This window comes from Hemiscyllium ocellatum, chromosome 2 (assembly GCF_020745735.1).
Source record: "Hemiscyllium ocellatum isolate sHemOce1 chromosome 2, sHemOce1.pat.X.cur, whole genome shotgun sequence".
In the NCBI taxonomy this organism is placed as follows: Eukaryota; Metazoa; Chordata; class Chondrichthyes; order Orectolobiformes; family Hemiscylliidae; genus Hemiscyllium; species Hemiscyllium ocellatum.
The window spans coordinates 51,810,667-51,826,207 of NC_083402.1; the positions used below are offsets into that span (position 1 = coordinate 51,810,667).

The 15,541-nt window shown below is 37.9% G+C and overlaps 1 protein-coding gene across 1 annotated transcript in view; it reads left to right on the forward strand.

The window, feature by feature from the left end:
* Positions 1 to 15,541, forward strand: part of adgrv1 (adhesion G protein-coupled receptor V1) — a 566,067-nt gene that overhangs the window by 26,571 nt on the left and 523,955 nt on the right. The window contains 6 exon segments of the mRNA XM_060841343.1: positions 815 to 910; positions 5,742 to 5,846; positions 8,708 to 8,821; positions 11,031 to 11,596; positions 13,141 to 13,411; positions 14,375 to 14,704. Coding sequence (XP_060697326.1) covers positions 815 to 910; positions 5,742 to 5,846; positions 8,708 to 8,821; positions 11,031 to 11,596; positions 13,141 to 13,411; positions 14,375 to 14,704 — 1,482 coding nt within the window.

The window sequence follows — 15,541 nt, forward strand, 5'->3', positions numbered from 1 at the left end:
AATGTTTCACAGACGAGCTTTATTTAATGCAATCCCTGTATGTTACATTGATACATCTAGTTAAAAGAAAGACACATACGGTGCATCTATCTTCCCACAACCATTCAATTCACAGCATGAATTAAATTGGAGCAACCTTTGACCTAGCTCTGGCTATAGAACTCAGCTTTTTAACATTTTAAGTCAAAGGATAATGTATAAAGGCAAAAGACTGAAAGGAAACTTTATTTTCAAATAGAGCTGCATACTTTATACCAAGTTTCTTATTGCTATGGTGTCATTATCAGGTTGTCAAACCATGATAAATGAGATTTGAAAGACCTCTTTATTAACATGGAGCCTTAATTAATCTGAGGTGCTGAAAGAATTTGCTTTCTGTAAAAGTTACAATTCGTGACCAATTTTCATTTTTGAACAAGACTGAGCAGTCTGCTAATTACAGCAGCATATAGAAAGTACGGGATCTGACTTTGTATCAAAACTGCTTCTTCAAATATATTTTCTTTGAATATTAATTTTACACTGGACATTACATAAATTGGAATGGAAGTGTGGAATATAATTTAGACTCATGCTGTTTGTCGTCACTGTCATAGGATTGTATAAATTATTTTATGTTTAACCATTAATTATACTTTTTGAAGACAAGTATACTATCGTTTTTATTACAAACATAAAACCTGTATCTTAACTCAACTCAAGTTAACTAATCCAACAAAAATTATGTTCAAAGCATATATATTAAAAAGCAAGTAACTATTAGACCTGTAACAATATATTTTACTTTGTAACTGGATTTTTTTGTTAACTGTAGGGTACTTCTACAGATGTGATGCTTGGAATTCCCAATATTGCCACAGTAACTATTCTGTCAAATGACAATGCTTTTGGAATTATATCTTTCAATATGGTAAGCACCTTTTTCCATGAGTTTGATTGTTCACTGTAAATCTAATGTTTAAATCACATCAAATTAGGAGCCGTACAGGGAAAGGGTGGGAATGTAGATGTGAAGGATTTCAGATCTGCTGTGATCCTCTTAAATGGCAGAGCATGCTTGAGGGGCCGAAGGGCCTGCTCCTATTCCTACTTCTATCATGGAAAATTATAGAGAAAATTGACCCAAATTCCCAAAATATATTTGCAGCAGTGGGGGCCTGCCTTCTTGCAACATGATCTTATTAGATCAGTCTTATTGCTTTCAAACTGTATTACAGCACATATTCCAGCCCACTTGGAAACAGTTAAAATTCTGAAGGCAGTGGAACGAAGCCTGAAGTTGAAAATCATCAGCGCCTTGCTGATGTGTGAACAATCGTAGATGGAAGATCAAGGACAGCAAAGTAAAATTCGGGTTCCAAAAAAAAGACAAAAGCATGTGAATGAGTGTTAAATCATTTATTTTAGTGCCACAGCATTTTTCTAGGCTGTGTACTTTTATTATCCTTTCAGAAACTTGTGATACAATATCATAGAAGTTACATATATGATCTACAGAGTTTGTTGCAGCATCAAAGATACTCTAAAATGTTAACTGTTTTTTTGCAGGTGAATTGTACTAAAATTCAGAATAGATGCTTTGTTGTCACGCCAACTTTTTCAATAAACATTAATGAATGGTGTTACGATTAGCGCCTGGGTGAGCTCTCACAATTCGTTCTGGTTCCAGACTGGAAATGCCAAGCTGTTAAGCTCCTGGGTGAGGAGAGATGAATTGGTTCCCCTTCTTCATTTACCCACCTCACTGGTTGGTTACAACAAATTTAATTTGAAAGCTAATCCTTTCCGTAGTGGATACCTTTCTCCCAGACACAATAAATTTGTTTTAGAAAAAAACCAGTATAGCCATGCTTTTTATATAAACAGAAAGACTGAACTTATTGATTACTGCATGAGAGCAACGTGGATACGCCACAGACCAGCAAAAAAGAGGTGGATTGGAGAAAAAAGACATTTTTAAAACTGAAAATATACAAATAAATCTCTGAATGACGTAAGATGAGTGGATTTTTTTTAATTCACTCATGCGATTTGGATGTCATTTTTCTGGGCCAGCAATTATTGCCCATTCCTAATTACTCTTGAGAAGATGGCGAAGAGCTTGCTTCAGTCCATTTTGTGTAGATAATCCACAATGCCCTTACAGAGTGAATTCCAGGATTTTCACCCAGCGACACTTAAGGAATGGCAATATATTTCCAAGTCAGAATCGTGAGCAGCTTGGAGGTGAACTTGCGAGTGATGTAGTTTCCATGATTCTGCTGCCCTTATCCTTCTATAAAACTATGAAAAATGGAACAGGAATAGGCATTGGTACCTTGAGCCTGCTCTGCCATTTAATAGGATCAAGACTGATTCAACATTCCTTATGTTTACCTTCCTGCCCTTTTCTATAACCCTGATTCCTCTACTGATCAATAATCTGTCTCAGCCTCAAACACACAAGGGCTCTCCTAGCTCTTCATAGCAAAATTTTCCAGTGACATTCAACCCTCTGAGTTTAAACTGGTACTTATTAATTCTGAGAGGGCTCTGGCCCGAAACGTCGAATTTCCTGTTCCTTGGATGCTGCCTGACCTGCTGTGCTTTAACCAGCAACACATTTTCAGCTTATTAATTCTGAGACTACATATGTAGTTCTAGACTCCCCCATGAGGGAAAACATCCTGCAAGCATTTACCCTGTGAAGCCTCTTTATATTCCAACGTGTTTCAATGAGATCACCTCTCATTCTTCTAAATTGCTGTGAATAGAATTGCTTTTTGCTTGGAAGACAATCCTTCCATACTGGGGATTATCCTAGTGAATCTTCTCAGAACTGCTTCCAATGAAATGAACTCTTTTCTTAACTCTCTTAGTACTCGAGATGTGGTCTCACCAGGATGTCGGACAGCTCAGTAAGATTTCCCAACTCTAATACACCAACCCTTTGAAATAATGCCAACATTCCATTAGCCTTCTTGTCACAACAATCCCCAAGTCCCTTTGTGTTGCAGCTTTCTGCAGTTTTTCTCCATTTGAAGAATACTTTGCTCTTTTGTTCTCTCATCCAAAATGAACAATTTCAAACTTTCTCACATTGTACTCCATTTGCCACATAATTAACTTAACAATATCCCTTTATAAACCATTTGTAATCCCTATTACAACCTGCCTTTCTATCCATTTTCGTGTCATCTATAAATTTGGCTGCAGTACTTTCACTCACTTCTTCCATATCATAACTATGTGTTGTAAACAGTTTTGGTCCCAGCACTGATCCCTGTGGAACCTCACTGGTTACAGGTTGTCAACCTAATAAAGAACCCCTAATCTTTACTTGCTGTTTCTGTCGATGAGACAGTTTTCTCAATTGTCGTGTAATGGGTTTGGAAGGTGTTATAAAGAGCCTTGGTGAATTTCTGTAGCTAGTGTACACTGCTGTTACTGAGTGTCAGTGGTGGAGGGAATGGATGCTTATGGAAGTCGTGCCAATCAAGCAGGCTGGTTTGGCTTGGTTAGTGTCAAGCCTCTTGAATGTTGTTGAAGGTGACTTATTCCCAGGCAATTGGAGAGTATTCCAGTGCCTACTCCTGATTTGTGCCTTGCAGATGGTAGGACAGGCTTTGGGGAGTCAGGAAGTATGTTATTGGTTGAAAGATTTTTAGTCTTTACTATGCTGTTGTAACCACAGTACTGAAAAGACTAGTCCTGTTCAGTTTCTGATCAGTGGTACACTCTGTTGTGGATGCAGTGACAGTGGTTCCACTGAATGTTGAGGACTGATTGTTAGGTTTCCTCTTGTTGGAGAGGATCATTGCCTGGAACATATCAGCCCAAACCTAGATGTTGGGACATGGACTGATGTGATATCTGAGAAGTTGTGAATAATGCTGAACATTGTGCACTTGTTCGCAAACATCCACATTTCTGATCTTATGGTGAAGGGGCAGTCATTTATAAAGCAGCTAAAGATAGTTGGACCGAGGACACTAAACTGTGGAACTCCATGAATCATCTTCCTTTATGCAGGTCTGTCTAGTTTCATTCCTTGTTTCCTTTCAAGTGGTTTAGTCCCACTAGCAATGTCTAGTAGGATTGAAACTGTTTTTTTTAACCCCTGTTCTTGTGTATTCTCCAGAAGTAAAAAAACTCAAACTGTCTGCAGTTTTGGACATAATCTGCTGGAGGTGACTTGCTGTTGAGTAGGAGGTCACCAGTACCTCATTATTTTTGTAAGAAAAAAATCCGAATGTGAGTGAGTTTGCAGAACATCTGGAAGAGAAATGCATTGGAGTGAACTGCTGTGAATGATGGACCATTGTGTCGTACAATGTTGTGTAAATATTAAATTAGGGTTGTGAGATATCAAGTCATAAGAAGGGGATGCTAAGATTTAAAACACTGGAAATGGTTTCTTGAGGATTTGGGTAGAACTTGATGGGATGTGCTGTTTTTTGGCACCAGAGGGATATTGGGAGGGATATTGGATCTGAAGCAGTGGCTGAGGCAACTAATACTGTTCCAAAGCATACAATTCAGGAGGGGTTTGGAGGACCTGGGGAAATGGATGTGAAGAGTTTTGGGGTATTTAAGCTTTGAGATGGGCATCATGTTTACATTATAATTGGTGGGCAAAGGACCATGAAAATATTTCTGGAAATTTTAACTAAGGTGCAGGTCTTATTTCACTGCACAGAGGTAGAAACTTAATTTGTTGCTTAATATGTTAGTGCCTTGAGATTATGTCAGATTAAAGGATATAGCACAGGGAAGTTCTAAGAAAGTTTAGGTTGCACCAGCCTGGGAGTTCAGTTGTTGTCAAAATTTTATTGCGGAAAACAACTACTAAGCTCAGTGTTCATTTTATAATTCTGAAAGACAGAGAACAAGTGCCTGATGATGTGTGTGTACCTGGAATTGGAGAAAGATAGCAATGAAGAGGGGGAAGCTGTCACCACAGACCATGAAACCATAAGAGATAGGAATAGGAACAGGAGGAGACCATTTGGCTCTTTGAGCCTGCTGTGCTAATCAATAGGGTCATAGCTGATCTGACAACTTCTCATGTTCATTTCCTGCCCTTTCTCTAACCCTCGATTCCACAATTGAACAAGAATCTATCTCCATCAGCCTTAAATATACACAAGGATTCTGCCCCCACAGCTCTCTGTGGCAAAGAGTTCCAATAACTCACAACTGTCTGAGAGAAGAAGGTCCTCCCCACCTCAGTCTTAAAATGCTGCCTCGTTATTCTGAAACTGTGCCCTTATTAATCCTTATTTTAACAGTGGTCATTACTTGGGCAAATGAATATGAAGGAAATAGATGTGTTACACAGTGAGAATTTGTTTTAGGAATGCAGACAGAATCTTCTAGCTCTAATCATTATTAAATATAATCATTCTGGTGATCTTCTTGGAAAGAAGTTGAAAAATATTTCACTTCCACTGTACTGCTACATTTTAACTTAATGAGAACTTTATTTATTATAAGTGTTAACAGACATCACAGATTGTTGTCACTAGCCCAATCCATGTCTTCGGATAAGTGGTATTCCAAAAGTTAAAGCTTGGGAGGTTCTTTGCCAAACTCGTTTCCCGTGGAATATAATGTTCTCCTGAAAACACTTCACAAATTAGATTTATTTGCCTGAGGGTTTGGTGTTATCAGGATTATGGTTCTGACCATGCTGTTCTGGCTGGAGGTTACATTGCAGAAATAATGTCTACTCTGTTCTCTATTTGCTGTCTCTATCTCAGTCTTCCATAATCGTAGTGAATGAGGCAAGGGGTAGAAATCAAATTGTGCCGCTTAGTCTACTCAGAAAGAAAGGAACCTATGGGACTGTAACTGTGTACTTTGAGGTAAGTGATATCAATTTTTTTATCTCACCTTGGCGTAATAACAGAAGCTAGTTTGGATTACTGCCATTAGTTAATTAATGTAGCTCAGGTCATTTGTTAACAGAGTGCCATCTGGCTTAAGTAACCATTAGTATCATGATTTCAGTTTCTGGACCCGATGGATACAATTTGTAATGGTATTAATTCCAATGAAATTCTCCTTTGAATTTTTGAATATTCTGGTAGAACAACATCCAGTTTCTTTTACATTGTGTCATTATTTGTGATTTTTTTTTCTTCTTAGCATTATGACAGTGCAAAATCTCCTGTTAGATAAAAGCTTGCATTAATATTGTGCTGTTAATATTTTCAAATGTATACTAATGAGATCATAGCTGGTCTGATATTCTTCTACTCCACTTTCTTGCCTTTTCCACATACTCCTTACTGATTAAAAACCTGCATTTGACTGATCCTCTACAGCCCTCTGTAGGAAAGACATTCACAGATTTACTAACCTCTGAGAAAATAACTTCTTCCATATCTCTCTTTTAAAGTGAGGCAACTGTGTAGTGGTATTATCACAGTTAATTCAGAGACTCAGGCAATGTTCTGGGGACATGGGTTCAAATCCTGCTGTAGTAGGTGTTGGAATTTGAATTCAATAAAGATCTGGAATTAAGGGCCTAATGATGACCATGAGTCCATTATCAATTGTTGGAAAAACCCATCTGATTCACTGATGTCCTTTAGGGAAGGAAACTGCCATCTTAGCTGGACTGGCCTATATGTGACTCCAGGTCCACAACAATGTGGTTGGCTCTTAACTGTCCGATTGGCAGATAGCGAATGGCAGGAAATGCTGACCTAGCCAGCTACACTTTCATCCCATGTATGAATAAAAATACAGTGCGGCCCCTTCTGAGATTATGCCCTCAAATTCCCTGAGCTAATCGGTTATTTTCAAAATATATATTGAAATGTAGATAGATATGGCAACTAATATGGAAAAAAAAGTGTGGGCTGGAGAAAGAATATTGACCAGGATATTTTGAAGAACTGCCAGGCTTTTTATGTAAAATAGGCAAAAGTGAGGACTGCAGATGATGGAGATTAGCATCAAGATTAGAGTGATACTGGAAAAGCACAGCAGGACAGCCAGCATCTGAGGAGCAGGAAAATCAACATTTCGGAAAGGAGTCCTTCATCAGGAAAAGCCCCTCATATCATCTCTGCCTGCACTTGGTACTTCTATGGCCATTCACCCAATATTGTACCAGTCAACTGAATAGTAACAATAGCATGTTGAACTGCTTACAAAAAAAATTGTAATATTCCTCTATGTAATAGTTGGGCATATCTGGAATGTATTGTGCAGATTTACCAGCCGCATTCTTATTCCACACCAGTGGAAATTGGGAATGCTGGAGGAGGGAGTTAGGAAGAAATCCCTAAAAGATAGAGATCTATCCTTTTATAATCAGAGGCATGAAAATCCAAGCTTTAGTGTCAGTGCTATTAGCAATGAGGAAAAGGTTTGAAAATATAGGCTTTTAATTTCAGTATGAAATTTGAATTTATTTTATAGAGAAAAAAAGATTGCAATTGATCTAGAAAAACTAAATCTATTAAACTAATTTAAATTGACAGCACATGATTAAAGGGACCATTTCAAACTTGTTAATAAAATTAAAGGAATGTATTGGGGAACTCTCCAAATAAAATACACAATAAAGGAATTGGCCTGTCTGAGTGGTAAGTAAAAACATCTGCAAAAACACTGACTCAATCAATGGAAGGATTTGAGGGTAGTTAATACATTAGTTAAATACATTAAAATGGGCTGAATGACTTTCCTTACATGTAGTTAACTTGAGATCTTTTGACCTTCATTTATTTCAGTATTTTCTTTTTAACTTGGAAACTTATTTGTTGGCAGTTTAACTAACCTATAAACTAATCAGTCTAGCCCTGAATCATATCAGGAAAAAAAGATTTTCCTTTTGCACTTTTTTGATGAAGAAATACCTCCACTCAGTCTCACCCACCTCAAAGCTCTTCTCTTCAGGGCAAGGTTGAGAATGAGAATTCAAATGTTTGAGCAGAAAAGGTTCAGAAAGGATCTGCAAAGATGTTGCCAGGGTTGGAGGATTTTAGCTATTGGGAGATGTCGAATAGGCTAGGGCTACTGGAGACTGAGGGGTGACCTTATAGAAGTTTACAGAATCATGAGAGACATGGATAGGATAAATAGACAAAGTGGGGGAGTCTAGAGGGCATAGGTTTAAGGTGAGAGGGGAAAGTTATAAAAGAGACCTGGGGGCAACTATTTTCATGCAGAGGGTGGTACGTATATGGAATGAGCTGCCAGAGGAAATGGTGGAGACTGGTACAATTGCAACATTTAAAAGGCATTTGGATGGGTATACGAATAGGAAGAGTTTGGAGGGATATGGGCTGTGTGCTGGCAGGTGGGACTAGGTTGGGTTGGGATATCTGTTCGGCATGGATGAGTTGGACCGAAGGGCCTGTTTCCATGCTGTAGGACACTATGATTCTAAACTGAGGGAAACTCATTATTATTAACCAATTGCAAATAATGTGTTTATCAATTGATATTGTATTTTTCTTTCATGTCAAACAATTTGTGTTGTTATCAATTAGATTTAAAGAAAAATTTGGGTCTTGCACAAAATGGAAAATATATGAATATAAATCTTCATTCTAAATGCAGAATGTATTGATGAGCCTATTACAGGATGGTTGTGTAATTTAATTTTTAAATGTGTAACCCACTCTGTTTGCTGTTGTCAGTTGTGATGCAATTTCTAGGAAATATGTCATGACTTGTTTAAAAACTAATAACAATCTTTGACAATCAGATTATGACTGGCTCAAATTCTGCAGATGAAGACATCAATCCAGCTAGAGGCAATATTATTCTTCCTCCTGGGAAAGCAGCACTAGTTTATAACCTTTTCATTGTTGATGACCAGGTGAGAAAAAGTATTTCTGAAGAATGCAAACTGTAGATGTTCTCTACTGAGTGAAACACTTTTCAGCCACATATTATGAAGAATGAGGTCCCCAAGAATGCATTAAACACATTCTGTGGTGAGAGAGGATAGGTGTGCGTGTGTGTGTGTGTGTGGTTGGAGGGTGTGAGGAGGGGGAGTGGAGTTGTAGTGGGGATTGTTGGAGGGGTTGGGAGTGCTGGGAGAGCAGGAATGGGGTGGGAGTGGTAGAGATGTTGGGGAGGGGGGAAGAGAATTATAGTCAAGCTGCTCCCATAATTTTTCTTTCATTTCAATTTTTAAGGAAATGAAATCATGTTTTAACAAATCGCTTTTAAGTTTCTCTGAAAGCAAAGCCTGACCATCTTCATTTCAATGCAAAATGCTTGCTGGCAGAGGATTAGTGCTGGTTCTAAGTTTTAGAGTGCAAAGATCCATGAGTTATTGTCTTGAAGCTAAATGGGGCAGAGTTAGACAGAGAGAGAAAGGGGAGGTGTATAAAGTGGGTGGTGGGGAGGGAGGAGACAGACAACGAGGGAATGGGAGAAGTGTGTGGGAGAGTGACAATGAGAGGAAAAACAGTCAGAAAGATGAATTATTTCCAATGTCTACTTTGATTTGAATTTCACTGAGGCCATCTCAGAGTGTGCCCACCAGAGACAATCCAAGGTCAGTGTTAGTTAAAACTAACTCTTCTCCAGTTACTACCTGTTTCTCTGGTGATCATGAATTGCAGCTGATTCTTGTTAACATGTAGCTCTGCTACTAACCCAGAAAGGCCAAAAAATTGGTTTTATTACTAAGTTTGTTGCTTGGCATTTCTTAATGTTCATTTCTATTAATTACTTGTTAATTATTATCAATTTATTGCTTTTTTTGCTGAAGTTTATGTTTACTGTTTTGGCAACCTTAATTTTTCTGAAATTTGCTTTCTGCCTCCCACCCCCAGCCATTACCAATGTGAAAAGATTAGCCATCTCAGACTAGACCATTAAACACATTCTATTCCATAGTGACAGGCTAATAATTACCATAATCACAATAACAGAAATGGGCTTGTAAAGACATCTCTGAAGAATGCATCTTGACAATCAGTAGGATCAGAATCTTCTTCTGAGAGAGCAGTTTAATTAAGCTTGATGATCTAACATTGCAGCCCTTTCCACCTTCATTTAAATGCAAAATGCTTGCTGGCAGAGGATTAGTGCTGGTTCTAAGTAGTAGAGTGCAAAGATCCATGTGTTATTATCTTGAAACTAAATGGGACAGAGTAAGCCAGAGAGAGAAAGGGAAGGTGTATGAAGTGGGTGGTACAGGTATACTAGGATTCTGCTTTTCTTCAGTGTTTGGTATTTGTAGAAGATTTAAATGAATTGGGCACGTGAGGGCTTCTCAAATGCTGATCTTCTAGTCGATACCATTGCTGCCCATCTCAACCTGATATATCTGCATTTAAATTAGTCTTCTATAGAGTCAAACTGATGTACAGCATACATCAGTCCAACTCGTCCATGCCGACCAGTTATTCCAACCCAATCTAGTCCCACCTGCCAGCAAATCTCTCCAAACCCTTCCTATTCATACACCCATTAGGGTGTCTTTTAAATGTTGCAATTGTACTAGCCTCCAGCACCTCCTCTGGCAGTTCATTCCATATACATACCACCCTCTGCGTGAAAAAGTTGCCCCTTAGGTCTCTTTTATATCTTGCCCCTCTCATCCTAAACATAAGCCCTCTAGTTCTGGACTCCCCCACTCCAGGGAAGAGACTTTGTCTATTTATCCTATCCATGCCTCTCATGGTTTTAAAAACCCCCCATAATGTCACTCCTCAGCGTCCGACGCTCCAAGGAAAATAGCCCCAGCCTATTCATCCTGTCCCTATAGCTCAAATCCTCCAACCCTGGCAACATCCTTGTAAATCATTTCTGAACCCTTTAAAGTTTCATAATATCCTTCCAATAGGAAGGAGACCAGAATTGCACGCAATATTCCAAAAGTGGCCCAACCAATGTCCTATACAGCCGCAACCATGACTTCCCAACTGCTGTACTAAGTACTTTGACTAATAAAGGAAAACATTCCAAATGCCTTCTTCACTATCCTACCTACCTGCGACTCCACTTTCAGGGAGCTATGGAACTGCACTCCAAGGTCTCTTTGATTAAGACATTTCTTCTATTTTTTCCAGATTCCTGAAAATGATGAGATTTTCACTGTGCAACTGTTAAGTGTTGAAGGTGGAGCTGAAATCAATGATACACAAAGCAGCGTTCAACTTAAAATCAACAAAAATGACAGTCCAGTGCAATTAGCACAAGCCATGTACACTGTATCAGAAACAGCCGATATGATCACCATTCCAGTCATTCGTGGGAAGGATCAAGAAGGAAAAATAATTGGTTCTGATGATGCTCTGGTTTCTATTAATTATGAGACAGTAACTGGCAACAGTTCAGCCAGTGCATTGCTACAATCTGATTTTATTGATCTCCAACCAAACAGAACTATTATTTTTCCACCTTATGTTTATGAAGTTCTTCTGAAATTTCAGATTATCAATGATACTACTCCTGAAATTGCAGAGTCATTTCAGGTTGTATTACTTGAAGATACTATAAAGGGTGATGCTGTACTGCTTACTCCCAATACAGTTCAGATTATTATTGAGCCAAATGATACACCTCATGGAGTTCTGTCCATTAGCAGTAATCGTCCAGGGCAAAAAGTTGTTTTCAATGAAGACATGACTACAAGGTAAGGCTTAATATATTTCTGCTTTACAGTTTGTATTATGATGTTTGTTGATGATTTTTGGCTTGCTTCAGCAATTTTGCATGTTTTTCATGTTTAGTAATATCAGCATATTTGGCATAACTGTGATCAGTGACTTAAATCTTTCTCTTAGTGATGCAGTTTTCTAAATTATAAATACAAAGCTATTGAGATTCCTTACACAAATGTTTGAAATGATTGAATATATTTTAGTATCTGATGTCAGTACCTGGTGTCACATTATACATTTACATAATTGGATCCTACAGAAGATTGAAATATTTATCAGTTTTTCTGAAATTTTCTTCTGTTACTATTTTGTCCTCATAAGTAAGCTACTTAGAATTTGGAATTATCTTTGTTCTATGAAATGCAATGAGGGTATGAGTTCAATAGAAATGTAAATAGAGCACAAAGGTATATAAAAGCCAGTCCAGAAAAGGATCTTGGTGTGTCTTTTGAAGTTGTGGAAGAAGATGTCAAAGTAATGATGATGAAGGAGGAAATTGTAGAAGGCAGGGTCTAGCTGACAGAAGGATAAACTACCGGTAGTGGAACTGGGGAATTGAAATATGCTGGAGCTGAAAGACAAAGAATTAACCTGTTTTTGGCAATGTAGTGCAAGACAATATCACTAAATTAGAACTGTTTCCAATATCTATGTTAAGCACAGCAAAAGATGGCTTACTGGTGGTAGGAGAGGCAGCTTTTCTCTTAAGAATGACTGACTGGGATAGTAAAGAACGAGGAGTTTGATGGACAGGCAAGGATGAATAGAGCCAGGAATCAATATAGGATTGAAGTAGTCACTTTGAGATCATGAGAATTATAAGAATTAAAACATAGCCAAGGAGATAGGGAACATAGAGGCTAGTAAATGAGGCAATTGTAACAATGGCGATTGTAATGGAAAAGCAGAGAAGATCTGTGACAAATATCAACAATGATATCAATCAGTATGGAAGTTTGTCAGAGATAGAAAGGTTGGAGAGTGGTTGAGAATTAACATGGGATTCAGAGACATTGAGTTGTGTGCAGATATAGTGAAGTTTTGAAATCTGTCTAGATTTTGAAGTGAATATGTGGTCACATCATTCTTTTATTATATACATGAGATAAATTATTTTTTGACAGAAGTAATTAAAACTGTACATGGCTAATGTTATATTGGATCTAGATCTAAACTACTAAATTACATACAAATAACTGTTTAAGAAACTGTGGTCATTAGAACCAGTGCACCTTGTTGACTACGTGGTATTTGATTAGGGTTACTAATCAAGAAAGCCCTGGCTGACCAAAAAAGCAGCAGATTAGATTCTCCTCAGTTTGGGGACTGACTCTGACCTGCATGACCACAGCCTGTGTACTGTGCACAAGTAAATAAAGGGTGATTTGGTGACAGGATACTGGCCTCTGTGCAGTTACTTCAGAAACTTTACAGAGAGAGACAGATACAAATCCAATTATTGCCACAGTGTTCATTTATTCATATGGCAATCTATATCTGGATATTCTGTTTGCAGATTTGATGGAATTACCATTGTAAGAAATGGTGGGACTCATGGTAATGTTTCGGTGGACTGGCTGATTTCGAGGAACAGTAGTGATTTTTCTGTCATCACCGCAGACCTCATGCCAATTTCAGGAACACTAAGCCTTCTGGAAGGACAGATGCTAGCCACAGTGACCCTCACCATCGTTAATGATAATTTGCCTGAGGAAGCAGAGGCTTACCTTTTCCAACTGTTGAACCATACTGTAAAGGGAGGAGCAGAATTAGATGAACCCACGCAAGTATGTTTCTTAAAACTACTGTTCAGATATGTAGTTTTCTTCACTACACTCCTAAAATTTTATAAAGCTACTTTACATAATATTTTGATGACTGGTAGATGCTGTAAGTTAAAATAGATATGGAAACAAGAATTTATAAAGTAGCTTTCACAACATCAGTTTATCCAAAGGCTCTTCACTACTTTGGTGTACGATAGAAATTTAGCCACTGTTCCAAAGAGCTATGTGAATAAATAATCTGTTGTAATTAGGTTGGCTGAGGAATAAATATTGTCCAGGACAACAGTCGAATTTGTCTGTTTCACTTCACATTGTCTCATCGGATCTTTCAGAGCCTCCTGAGGAGTCAGATTGAGCCATGGTTTAATGCCTCATCTGAGGGATGACACATCTGACAGTACAGTACTTCATTGGAGTGACAACCTGAATTAATTTCTTTATGGATTATGTCCGATTGTAAAATTCAAACCTGAAAATATCAACTGGATGACATGTTGTATGAAATTTTTAAGCTTTGTAATTTGTATTTTCTCGGAAAAATCCAATTTCAAGTTTTTTCTCCCGGGGCAGAAAGCTGAAGAGCCAGTTATTTATTTATTTTTTGTTTCATCATTGGGTACATCACTCTTCAAGAAAACTTTCCCATAACGAAGACGCATTTCAGCATTGGGATATTTCTTTAAGTTCTGCAAATCTGTGTCCAATTTTACAGTTGTATAGATTCAACCTTTTCTTGAAACAATGTATGAATATTCCAAATAAAATGCAGTATTTAAAATGATATAAACATGTAGGTTTTGCATTTCTTATAAACTTGGTGAGATAATTACTGAAATTGCTGAATGAAAGTTGTAGTTTGCAGCTTTGGTAATATTATAACTAATCAGTTGCATCTTTAAATGACCAGAGTAGACCAAAGATAAAAATAAGGCTGTTCATACTTCTTGTTTTTCTCTTGTTTAGATTATTTTCTATATTCAGGACAGTGATGATGTCTATGGCTTAATTAAATTCCATTCTATGGATGAACAGAAGATAGAGAGTAGTCCTACTGGGCGGTTTCTGTCATTGAGTTTTGCCAGACACAATGGAACGAGAGGGATTGTGAAGTTAAACTACACAGTATTGTACATCCCGGCTGGTGTTATGGATCTTTCTAAAGCAAAGGATGATATCCTTAACGTTTCTAGCAAAAACAGCATTATCTTCATGCCAGGACAATCACAGATACGCATCAAACTTCCAATAAGAAATGACGCATTCCTTCAAAATGGAGCACGTTTCTTTGTGCAGGTATGTCAATACAGTTTATGCAACAGAGATATAATATAAATTGTCAATGCAATTTTGCACACCAATCATAGATTTTAAATTATCTCTATCAGTGATTTGAACTGTCTTTATTCACAGTTCAGTTCCCTTGAGACTGCATTTATTTCCACGTATGGAGTCAGCTAATAAGAGGGGGCATAGCTTTAAATTAAGGGGTGGTAGGTATAAGACAGATGTTAGGGGTAGATTCTTTACTCAGCGAGTCGTGAGTTCATGGAATGCCCTGCCAGTAGCAGTGGTGGACTCTCCCTCTATATGGGCATTTAAATGGGCATTGGATAGGCATATGGAGGATAGTGGGCTAGTGTAGGTTAGGTGGGCTTGGATCGGCGCAACATCGAGGGTCAAAGGGCCTGTACTGCGCTGTATTTTTCTATGTTCTATGTTCTATTCAGTTGCTATTAATCTTATCATATTTAACTGAAATATTTTTAATGCGATCATTTTATGGCATACTTTGGAGGCAATAATGCATCAGCTTTAAGTGAAAATAGGAGGGTTCTAACTGAATGTGGTTACCGTTCTTGAATTATCAAAATATTGATGTTTGCAAGCAAGGAGTTCAAAGTATTATTCTGTTTTTCAAATAGTGCTTGTATTTTATTTGTAATGTTCTAAAGAAATGAGGTTAAACAGAATAATTTTTCTCAGTGACTTTCACTAGGCCTCCCTTCTGATACCATGCCACTCAATTGGGCACAGAGTGTGATGAGTGTGGGACATTCTCTATTTTGCTGTGGGATTTTCTTTGTGGACTCCCTTCATGTTGATTCCTGCCATTCAGTGCTAGCTGAAACA